This window comes from Chiloscyllium punctatum, chromosome 48, assembly GCF_047496795.1.
Source record: "Chiloscyllium punctatum isolate Juve2018m chromosome 48, sChiPun1.3, whole genome shotgun sequence".
Lineage (NCBI taxonomy): Eukaryota > Metazoa > Chordata > Chondrichthyes > Orectolobiformes > Hemiscylliidae > Chiloscyllium > Chiloscyllium punctatum.
Window position 1 is genome coordinate 51,447,180 of NC_092786.1, and position 12,219 is coordinate 51,459,398.

Below are 12,219 nucleotides of genomic sequence, written 5' to 3' on the forward strand. Positions count from 1 at the left end.
GCCATCATTTCTGCCACCTCCTGTGAGATGCCACCCTTCCCTTGTCAGCCTTCCATAGCAGCACCCTGATCCATTCTTCCTTCACTCCCAACATCCCCCGACTCCCCAACAGCACCTTACCCTGCGACCGCAGAAAGTGTAACACCTGCCCATTTACTTCCTCCCTCCTCAGCATCCAAGGGCCCAAACACACCTTCTGGGTGAAGCAGCACTTTACCTGAACATCACTCAATCTAGTCTACTGTATTTCGGGTGTAACCCTTCTTCAGGACTGGGGGTGGGGGTAGGGAGAGCTGTGGATAAAGGGGTGGGGGGGTTGAGGGAAGGTTTTGGGTGGAGAGAAGGGCAAGTGATGGGGTAGTGATAGGTGAACAGTAGAGGGTACAGCCTGATTGGCTGATTGGAGGAATTAATTTGGTTGGTTGTAGGAAGAAAGGGTCAGCCAGAGGAATGGAAGGGAAGGGGAGGGACTGGAAAGGCAGTCGGTGGGAGTTCACCCTGCGGCCCAATCGTTATCCACTCCTTTGTCTGTCCAACTGATCTTCTCTTTCTTTGGGCTCTATCCCTGCCTATTATTTGGCCTTTACCCCCTCCCCCCACCCTATCTTCTGTATACAAACCAGCAATTTCCTAATTACAGCCAATTCTGAGGAAAGGTCACGTGACCCAAAACTCTTGATTTCTCTCCACAGATGCTGCCAGACCTTCTGAGCTTTACCAGTAATTTCCGTTTTTGATTTTGGAAGGATATGGCTTGTGTGTAGTGTCCCTCTCTCTGATCCAGAAGCTGCAGGTTCAAGTTCCACTCCAAGGTTTGAAAACAAAGGAATGTGCATTCAGAGCCTTGCCCAAAAGGCGCTCAAGTTGACAGTTCTCCCAATGGACGTCAATGGCAGGCAGCAAGAATAGGTGGATTTCCTGGTCAGCCATTTAATAGAAAGAAATTGGAGCTTCTAACGTCATTGTTCAGCTGCAAAGGACACCATACATTTCTTTATTCATTCATACAATTTGGCATCACTGTCAAGGCCAGCATTTGGTCCACATTCCTAATTTTCCTTGAACTGACTGGACCATTGTTGGGCCATTTCAGAGGGCAGTTCAGAGTCAACCACACTGCAGGTGGTCTGGAGTCACATGTCAGCCAGACCACCTGCAAATTTTAGATATTTTGCTTCCCTGAACAACATTAGGGGACATAAAGATATTTTTTAGTAAATCAGTTTGGAGTCATTTTTATACACCTCTGGAGTAGGTGAATGTGAATGCAGGCCTTCTGGTTCAGAGGTAAGGACACTACCACTATGCCACAAATGTTTCCTGGTTGCCATTAGGCTAATTTTTCCCCTTTTTAAAATTACAGATCTATTAACTGAATTCAAACTTTGTCATCAGCCAAAATCAGATTTGGATCCAAGTCCCCAAAGCATTATTTGGATCTCTGAATTACTAGTCATAGACTCATACAGCATGGAAACAGACCCTTCCAGTGACAATACGATCAACTTCGGAAATATTGCCAAAAGTAACTCAGACTTCTTTGCAGCTGGAGGGTGCAGTTGCTCAGACTGGTGTGGATCAGTTGGTGCTAACAGTACACAATTCAATCCATGTCATGGATGCAGTGGATTTGGGATCCATCTCTTTACCCTACCTGTGGTGGTGGCTGCATCAGGCTTCATTTTGATAATTAAAGAAAGGTTGAGTCGGCTGTAGGTCTTCTCTGGTACATTAAAGAACTGATAGGAGAGCAGAGAATGTCCCTGGGTCCTGGCCAGCACTTCTCCCTTGACCATTAGCAGCAAATAAAGATTACCTGCCATCCAACACAGTGCTGCTTGTGGAAGCTTGTTAATGCAGGGTGACTGTCTAATTTGCCTTCTGTAACAATTGACACCGTGCTTCAAAAGTTATTCATAGTAAAATACTTTAAGCAATGACCAGGATTTCTTTTGACATTAAATTCTTTGATGACTACTGAAAATCACACCTAGCAAATGGCCATTTGGGGGGAGTGCTGCAGGATACCATGATAATTGTACTGTCATGTAAAATTTGGGGTAGCTCAGTGGTTAGCACTGCTTCCTCACACTGCCAAGGACCCAGGTCCCACCCTTGTGCCACTGTCTGTGTGGAGTTTGCACAATCTCCCCGTGTCTGTGTGGATTTCCTCTGGATGCTTTGGTTTCTTCCCTCAATCCAAAGATGTGCAGGTTAGGTAGATTGCCATGCTAAATTGCCCATAGTGTTCAGGGATGGGAGGATTAGCCATGGAAGATGTGAGCTTACGGGGATAGGGAAAGGGGTTGGGTCTGAGTGGGATACTCTTCAGATTTGGGTAGACTTAATGGGCTGAATGGTCTGTTTCTACCCTTGTGAGTCCCTGGGCAAGAATAGGCATGGGCAAATAAAAATGCAATAAATACAACACAAGCAAGGCTGAGGGGTGACCTTATAGAGGTTTACAAAATCATGAGGGGCATAGATAGGATAAATAGACAAAGTCTTTTCCCTGGGGTCGGGGAGTCCAGAACTAGAGGGCATAGGTTTAGGGTGAGAGGGGAAAGATATAAAAGAGACCTAAGGGACAATTTTTTCACGCGGAGGGTGGTACGTGTATGGAATGAGTTGCCAGAGGAAGTGGTGGGGACTGGTACAATTGCAACATTTAAGAGGCATTTGGATGGGTATATGGATAGGAAGAGTTTGGAGGGATATGGGCTGGGTGCTGGCAGGTAGGATTAGATTGGGTTGGGATATCTGGTTGGCATGGACGGGTTGGACCGAAGGGTCTGTTTCCATGCTGTACATCTCTATGACTCTAAGCTCTGACCGTGCAGCCATTTTTATAATTGCTCATTAGATCACCATGACGTCTCCTAGTGGCAGAGTAAGAGTAAAACTTATGGCAGGCCTGATGTATGTGGTAGAGAATAGAAAACTATGTGGATAAGGGAATTGGTAAAAGAACCAGAGGGATTGAATGGGAGCTAATTTTATGCAGCGAACTGTTTTGATTTGAAACATATTGCCCGAAAGGATAGTGGAAACTGATTCAATAGTAACTTCTAAAAGAGAACTGGTGAAACACTTGGAAAGGAAAATGTGTGCAGAGCTATGAGAAAGTGGATAGCTTTTTCAAAAGACTGGCATTGGTGAAATGGGCTGTGCTTTATTGTGCTAGTAGTTTAGTTCCAAAATAATCAGGCTCAGTGCATGTTATAGAAAGTATCAACTTTACTGTATATTTGAGGGAACAGCAAACCTTTGTATTTGATGGAAAATGGCATAGCAGCCCAAGGGTGTAGTGCAGAGAATATCAGTTCAGTTGTTTGAAACAAAGCTATAAAGAACAGCTGCCCAACTGTATATTATGGACAGCAGTAGATCCTGTGTAAATTAAAGAGAATATCGGCTCCAGCATATACCGTCAGCTCACCACTGAATTATCCACTTCAGAATTACCTTCCACTTCCACTGTAAGGAAGCTTTCAGAACCTTTGTCACCTTCTTGTGATAGTTCCAATACTAATTTTTCCCACACCATTAAATGCAGTTGCACCCAAATGTTTGCTCCACAAGGGTTTGTTGTTTGACCCATGTAGATAAGCACCTGTAGTTATGCTACTGAGGTAACCATAGAGAATCAGAGTGAAACATCATGAGGCAGTCTGAAAGCTGCCAATTGTTCTGTACAGTGTGGCATAGAGAATGGAAAACTCCTCGTGTCATCTTGGGAATGGCAAATCCCATATGCACTTGTTATAGAGAATGGTATACTCCGGAGAAGACTACATTCTCTAAATATTGCAAAGAATTGGCAGTATCAGCAATGTGTGTCTTTTAGAGAATGCTTCATATTGAAAAACAGCTATAGAGAAAACCAACTCTATTTTGTTGTAGACCCTGTAATTTGTGAATTGCATATGTGTAATATGATGAATTGGAGACCCTGTAATATAATGAATTACAGACTGTGTAATAGTGAATTACAGCCCCTAGAATATAGCGAATTGCAAATCCTGTACTATAGTGAATTACAGACCCTTTGCAATATTGAAATGCAGTCCTTGTCTGTTACAGAGAGCTGCATTCTTTCCACTGGAGGAACAGCTGACTCCATATTGCAGTAAATTGCAGCACAGTCTAGTGGCCAATATCCATTGTTTGGAACAACAGATGTCTTATACAGAGAGCAGCAGACCCTTTGTAATAGTCAATAGTAGATTTCACACAACAGTGATCTGGAAAATTTGCATTAATCACTTAAAACTCCAACTTCTGGACTATTCTCTTGAACTTTTCTTACGCAACAAAGACTAATTTTCACTTCTTTCATTTAGACTTGCAAGTTGTTGAGATTTAGTTCTTCACATTGAAGTGTCAGAATTCTTTGAGTATACATTCAAACTAAACAAATTATTTCTCTTTTGTCATTTTTCTTCAAATTGTATTTGTTGGTGAGAGTGTTCACTGTAGTTTCCTGGAAGTCCCTCACAAGTCTCAACGACAAAATAAGATTACATTTCTCGTAACGTACTTGTTTATATTTCAAGTTTCCTATACTCGTGTTTGCTCTGACCAGGTTCTATCTTAACAGATGAAAACCCAGCTCTTTGAAGAAACCTTGCTGCATTTTGCTCACAAGAGTCCAATCCTGTGGTCGTACCTTCAGGTTGGTCCTTCTGACTTGCATCAATGACAACAAAATGTTTGTGTTCCCGTTGTTATGTTAACGCTCTCAGAGTGTGTCCAGATGTTGATGGCTTGTCCACCAGAGGCCAATCACTGAGTGATTGATTCCCTCTGTATGAGGCTGGCTTTTTATCTTCCCTTTTCTTTGATGATGCCACAGCACTGGGCACAAAAGACAAGTCTTCCCCCTCGCTCTACCTTCTTGCTAGTCTTATGTTGTCAATCTGCAGGCTCCAACGTTGAGTTTCAATGCTCCCTGGAGATGCATATTCCGTAGTGTCTTGAACTCCAGTGGCATTGTGTGTGGAGTAGCCCTTGAGTTATACTCGTACGTCAGGCTGTCATAATAGTGGTATTTCACCGCATTTCCCTTTTGGTCCTTAGGGAAGGGCCAGAAGCCGTAGAGATGGATTTCATCGCAGAACCGAGTGGCGAGAGTATACATCAACAGGCCAGTTGTGGGGCGTTTAATCAGGACCTTGTTAGTTAACCAGTACCTAGGAAGGAAAGAAATCCGTTACTTTACCAATCCTCAACAATCTATAATTACTGGGAAACTATTATACATCTTCCTGCAGGCCAAAAAATAACCATTCACCACTAGTCACTTTTTCCTGTCTCTCAGCCAATTTCACATCCACATTGCTATTGTCCCTTTTTACCAAGTGCTGTAACTTTGCTCAACTTGTCTGTTGTGTGATATACCAATAGTCTTTTACCCGCAGAATCCCTCCCTGGTACCTCATCAAAAAACTCAAACAAGTTCGTTAAACACAAAGTAATTTTGAAAACTCCAAAATAGAAGCAAACTGCACTGTGGACGCTGGAGATCTGGGGGAAAAAGCAGAGTACTGGAAAAACTCAGCAGTTCTGGCACCATCTGTGGAGTGGCAAATTCATGCAGACTTTTCACAATTACTTCGCATTTGTGCAAGTGACTACAAATTTTATCCTGAGTTATCATTTCTAAAAGCCTTCCACCACCGAAGTTAAACTGGCTTATCTTTACACCCATTTTTGAAAAGGGGTACAACATTCAGAATTCTCCAGTCCTCTGGCACTATTTGTGAGTCTAAGGAAAAGTGGAAATCTATTTCCAATGCCATACTTCATTTGCAGTCGGTGCTTTGAGACATCCTGCGATCAGGACAGTGGCGAGATAAATGGAAGTATTTCCTTCCACTTTGTTCTTCAAATGAACTGTTCACATTTTCTTTTGGATTCTATAGACAAGCTTTTCCAGTTCTCCTTTACATATTGTGTTCTCTGTCCAATTCAACAAGTGAACTTTGTTAAACATGTTTGATGGCCGATTCTCGATGTCTTAAGTTTAATATTCTGAACCATGACTTTTAATTCCAGAAAAGGTTCGAAGGGTATTGTTGAACTAGGCTGTTGTGTATGAGCAGACAAATGTAACAATTAAAATCATTCCTCTAAATACAAATTCTCCAGTTGCTGTGGTTCTTTTCTCTGACTGGCTCTTCTGTTTCCAGGCAATGAGATTCCTTACAGAGACTCCAGTCAAAGGCAGAGTAAAGTGAAAGATTTCCCACTGACAGTGTCAACACCTCTGGTGCACACACCACTGAGCTTTGCAGCAAGGCACAGTCAATCTGAAATGCTGTAGATAAAACTGGACATCGATCTAGATTGCTTGGTACTATTGTGTAGCTGCCCTGAGTTGCCAGGCAACTAGATCTTAATGGGGTCTGAAGAGCTTACAAGCTGGCTACTGAGCAAATGCCAATGGATTCTTTTCACTTAGCTTTCTAGCCATTAACTTAGGAGAAGAATAGGTTACCTGTAAAGAAGTCAAGGCAGAGATTTAAAATGTTGAGCAGAGGCTGGAGGAGATGGCAACAGGTAAATGGGAAGTCAAGGCAGAGTCCACATCAGGTATCTGAAATGAACTTTGTTGTTCTTTGCCCTGTGTATTAGTTCTTAAAAGGGAACCCTTTCTAGATTTAAAAGTCCAGGTTCAGAATTTTAAACTTAAGGCATTGAGGATCAGGAATCAAACATGTTTAACAAACTTCACTTGTTGAATTGGCCAGTGAAATACTTTCAGAAATTTACAAGGTTTTATTGCTGGCCTACAGTTTAGCACAAACCCCAGTTCAATCTTTTCCTTCTGGGTCCTTTCCTCATCAATAAGCCAACTTTCCACTAGTGGGGAAGCACACAAAACCGAATCTGCAATGCCTACTCGCAATTAAGCCTGGAGCTGTTCTTGTTGACCCTTCTAACACTGACAAGACAGAGCAGAAAAATTAATCAAAATTAACATACTGAAACAGTGGGATTGTGGTAAGAGAAAGGAGCTGCAGTAGCTTGAGTGAACTGAGGTCAAAGAGTCTGTTGTTATTCTCCTCTTTTGTGAACTTTATGCCAATAAGCAAGTTGTTGATGATGTTGTAGGTTTCCTCTAATTTGTTCCGATTTGTGATGACAAAGGTGTCTTGAAAAAATGAAACCTGATGGATCCAACATACCTCGCTTCTATGGATTACCTAAAGTACACAAACCAGGGGCCCCCTCTGATCCATAGTCTCACTTCCCAGCTCACCAACACACAGACTCATGCCACTCCATCCACTCCACCCAAGAATTCCTGAATGTTATCAAAGACACCAAAATAGAAGGCGACAAAATAATGGTCTCCTTTGATGTAAGAACCCTGTTCACAACAATTAACATTAACCTGGCCAAAGAAACACTGACCACACTACTAGACAAACCAAGGACACTAACACCAGACAGCACAAACTTCATCAGCAAGGACAACACCCTCAAGCTGGAAGACCTGTGCCTCACTATCCAATTCACCTTCAATGATAAGATCTACAAAAAAAAAATCAACAGAACATGGGATCACCAATATCAGGCTTCCTAGCAGAAGCAGTAATGCAACACATACTGACCAGATACTTCAGAACTACAGAGCAATCATCCTAACGCTCACAAACGGAGCTGCATCAGGACATTATTTAAACAGGTCACAACACACTGCAGCACCCAGGACTATGGGCAGCAGAAGAAAAATATGTATACAGCATATTCAAGAACAATGGGTATTCAATAAACACAGTCCACTGATTCTTAAACAACAAACCCAAACAAGTAAACACAACATGCCCAGAGACTCTAGCCTCACTACCATATATCAAAGACACCTTGGAGATGACGACCAGTCTATTCCAACCCCTTGGCATTCTAGTAGCCCACGAATCTACCAACACACTGAAACAGCTACTGATGAACCTAAATGGCCCTATACCAACAACCAGCAAAACAAATGCCCTTTACAAAATACCATACAAGGACTGTAACAAACACTACATCAGACAGACAGGCAGGAAACTAGCCACCAGGATACACGAACACCAAAAGACATGACTCACTATCACTAGTATCCTTACACACAGACAAAGAAGGACACCACTTCGACTGGGACAACACATCCATCCCAGGACAGGCCAAAGAGAGACATGCACTGGAATTCCTAGTGACCTGGCATTCAAACCAGAACTCCATCAAAAACACAGCGACTTGGACCCCATTTACCAACCTCTGAGAAAAAGAACTGGCAATGATATCACCCACCTTAACAGACCAAGACACATAAATAGAAAGCAGGACAGAATACCAGTGCTTCACCAGAGGCTCACTGATGATGTTACCTCACATGGTGATCAAACGTCTGAAAACAAACCTTCCAGTTCAGCGAGCAAACTTACAACCTGAACCTCAACCTGAGCTATAAATCTTCTCAAAAATCACAAGTAACTTACTGCCTGTCAAGCACCTTATCCTAAGACACTGAAAGATGCAAGATAAACAAATACAGTCTTCTGGCCTTACACCGCCAGTTGCTGTAGGTACTGCAGAGCAAAGGGAATACAAGTCAATTCCAGTGTGTCTGGGGAGTCAAAGGCAGGGCTAACAATGGTGGAATGAACAGCGAGGGTAACAGGAGACAGAGGAAGATTGTATGAGGGTGAGAATGACAGGAGTGGAAGAGCATACAGTATTAGCAAAGGTTGAAGAAATTGCGCAATTTGAATGCAAGATTGCGAAACAGGAATGGGAAATGGGGAGGAAAGAACAGCCCCAGTGAGAATGGCAAAAAATGAGGCATGCTTTGAACTGGAATGGAGGAGATGGGGAAGGGTGCCAGTGCAAACTCAACATGTCAGAGGTGGGACTGCTCAGGGATAAGTTGGAAAGTTGGAGGAGGTGCTGTCAATCTGTCAACTGAGGCAGACAGATTATTCTGGGTATGAGAGAGAACAATTATTCCAGGAGTTTGAGGAGATTTTTGGTCACTTTAATTTTGCTTTTCTTTCCAAAATGAAAAGTCCATTAACCATGATATTCAAAGTTGCTTAAAATAGTATGTATTTTCTATCCCAACCACACCAATCAAATAATTGGATTTCGATGAATGCTGCATTCGTTATTGAGGAGACAACCACACTCTTTCAGAATATTATTTTTAACACCTAAGTACAGGAAGTTTAAAACTTAAAATAAATTAATTCCTGCTGGCAGTTAACATTTTCACCTCTTCAGGTTAATAATGTAATGTTAGCCAGCAAATATTTCCCTGATTGGCTGAAGAATTAATTTCATGAATTTGTCTCAGAACATCTTGTTACAAAGCCAAGTCAATCCACATTGTTGCCAAATCTCATTATGTGCTGAGGTGTTAATATGGTTTGAAGCTGGAAAAACTGTTCAGATTTTAAAATGATTTACTTTCTGTACATGTCAAGTAATCTACCAATTAAGAAAAAACTTAATTTTAGAAAAAACCCCAGAGCAGGAACGCATGGTGATAGAGTGACTCATTACAGAAACATCCCTATTACTGCTCTAGCCAGTCAAGTGCCCACACATTCACTCACGTTGCTTCGAAGTTGAGAAAAGATGTTCAGCTGTTAGCAGATGTATATGACAAAGATTCTTACAGGAAGCAAGTAAGGTGAGGGGAAGGTTCCTGCAATTGTGTTGTCTTGCCCGAAATTGTTGTGACCAATTAGTAAAAGGCTTATCTCAAATACCAAAGGGTTGGAAACACTGTAAGCATGACATGTGTTTGTACAGTGACAACAAAATGCAATTGATGAAAGCCTCCCAAGAAGAGGTTCGATTTGTTTTGCTTCTCCTTTATTTGCATCACCATCATCATAGATTAATACTTATATTTGGATGAATACGGTTAACAATATGATAATGACCAGATGTTGATTAAGGGGTAAATATTGGTCAGGGCTCTAGAAATAACCCCCCTACTCCTCTTCTAAACAGTAACATGGGATCTTTTACATCGATCTGAGCAAACAGGTAGGACCTTGCTTTCACACCTCGGAGGAAAGACTGCACCTCTAACATTGTGCACATTGAAGGGTCAGCTTTGGCTTTCCATCTGCTTCCGATCATATAGCCATCAACTTTACCGGAACTTTACCTAAGTCAAAGCCCACCTCCATTAGCTCACCTATTGTTGAACCCTTCATCCTGACTTCACTACAGCTAGTCTGGAAGGGGGTTTGGTTTAGCTCAGTTGGCTGTATGGTTGGCTTGCAAACTAATGTGATGCTAACAGCGTGGGTTAAATTCCCATCGCCAGCTGAGGCTAATGTAACCGACTCTCCTTCTCAACCTTTCCCCTCACCTGAGGTATGGTGATCCTCAGGCTAAATCACCACCACCAGTCTATAATGAGAGAGCAGCCCTATGGTCTGTTAAGATGATGGCAACTTAACTTTACATCTAATCTTGATTATATCTTTGTTCTCCCAGCCAAGTTCCTGCCACTTACTCATTGGAAACTTGAGCTCACCCGATTCGCCACCACCATTTGTATTCTAACCCGAAACAAATCCTACTCACCTGTTGTACCTGTACTAACTGACTGCCATTGATTTGCAAACTGGCAACAGCTCAGTTATTAAAATATCATCCTTGTTTTCCAATCCTTCCATGTTCTCACATTGCCCACTATTCCATTCTCTCCCACATTGATGGCCACATCTTTCAGCCTTCTTGGCACAGTCTCTCCCTAACTTGCTCTACCTCTTTCTCCTCTTCAACAATAATTGTAGGCTACCTCTTCAAGAAAGGTTGGTTTTCTGTCTTAATATCTTCTTATGTGGCTCAGTATCAAATTTTGCCTTTGACATTTTACTCTGGTAAAGGTGCTATGTAAATGCAATGTCTTGTATGCTGAGCTTAATAATTTCAGCTGTGCTTGGCCTTGATGCCCCTCCACGAAGTAGGGGGAGAATCTATATGCCTCACAGCGTCAGGGACCCAGGTTCAATTCCAGCGACTGTGTGGAGTTTGCACATTCTCACTGTGTCTGCGTGGGTTTCCTCCGGGTGCTCTCGTTTCCTCCCACAATCCAAAGATGTGCAGGTTAGGTGAATTGGCCATGCTAAATTGCCCATAGAGTTCAAGGATGTGTAGGTTAGGTGCATTAGTCAGGGGTAAATGTAGAGTAATAGGGTAGGGGAATGGGTCTGGGCAGGTTACACTTCAGAGGGTCAGTGTGGACTTGTTGGGCCTGTTTCCACACTATGGGGATTCAATGATTCTATAGGCACACATGCATGATCACATATAAACACCAGGACCAGTTGCATGAATGAAATGGTTGGAGCATTATGACAATGAAATAAGCAAACACACTTCACATACTTTGCTTTCATTATTTGGAGATGCCATTGTTGGACTGGGGTGTACACAGTTACAAATCATACACCACCAGGTTATACTCCAACAGGTTTAGTTGGAAGCACTAGCTTTCGGAGCACTGCTCCTTCAACCACCTGATGAAGGAGTGGCGCTCCAAAGCTAATGTTTCCAAGTAAACCTGTTGGACTATAACCTGGTGTTGTGTGATTTATAATTTTTGTTTTCATTCATTGCAATGGATAGACAGTCCTGTGTGCACGCCTTCCTCCAACACCTGCTGAATCATAAAGATCTTGGTTCAAGTCACACTCCAGATCCAAGGTGCAAAAATCAAAGCTGACACTCTCTTAGTGTGTCTAAACATCTTGTGTTAGTAGGTGATTCAAAAGTTTTAGCTAAGCCCAATGTTCCTCCACTTAATGAAGATATGCATTTTACATGACCATTAGACCTCTCACAACACTTCTGAAGTGTACTCGACGCTGTAACGTAGGGAAAACCACAGCTAATCACCCACACAACAAACCCGCACAGTCATGTGGTACTTATCAGCTAGGCAGTTTGTACGATGTTAATTGAGGGATAAATACGGGTCGCTGGAGAGAACTCCCTCGCTCACCTTCAAAATACTGCATCAGAGTCTGTTATGTTCACCTCAGAGCAGACTGGGCCACAATTAAAGTTTTAACTGAAGGGAGTTAGCACTCAATACTGCACTGAAGTGACAACATTGATTTTGTACCTGCAATATCAGAGTTGGTTTCTGATGTGTTAAGTTAGATCATGTTTGCAAGTAAGATCACTGTTTTCGTCGACTAAATT

General features: G+C 42.3%; 1 protein-coding gene across 1 annotated transcript in view; it reads right to left on the reverse strand.

Annotated features, from left to right (window-relative positions):
• Window positions 1-2,960: 2,960 nt before the first annotated feature.
• st8sia2 (ST8 alpha-N-acetyl-neuraminide alpha-2,8-sialyltransferase 2) overlaps window positions 2,961-12,219 on the reverse strand; it is a 43,068-nt gene continuing 33,809 nt past the window's right edge. The window contains exon 6 of the mRNA XM_072565208.1: window positions 2,961-5,192. Within this exon, the coding sequence (XP_072421309.1) occupies window positions 4,907-5,192 (286 nt within the window). The 3' untranslated portion in view covers window positions 2,961-4,906. The remainder of the gene's footprint in view (window positions 5,193-12,219) is intronic.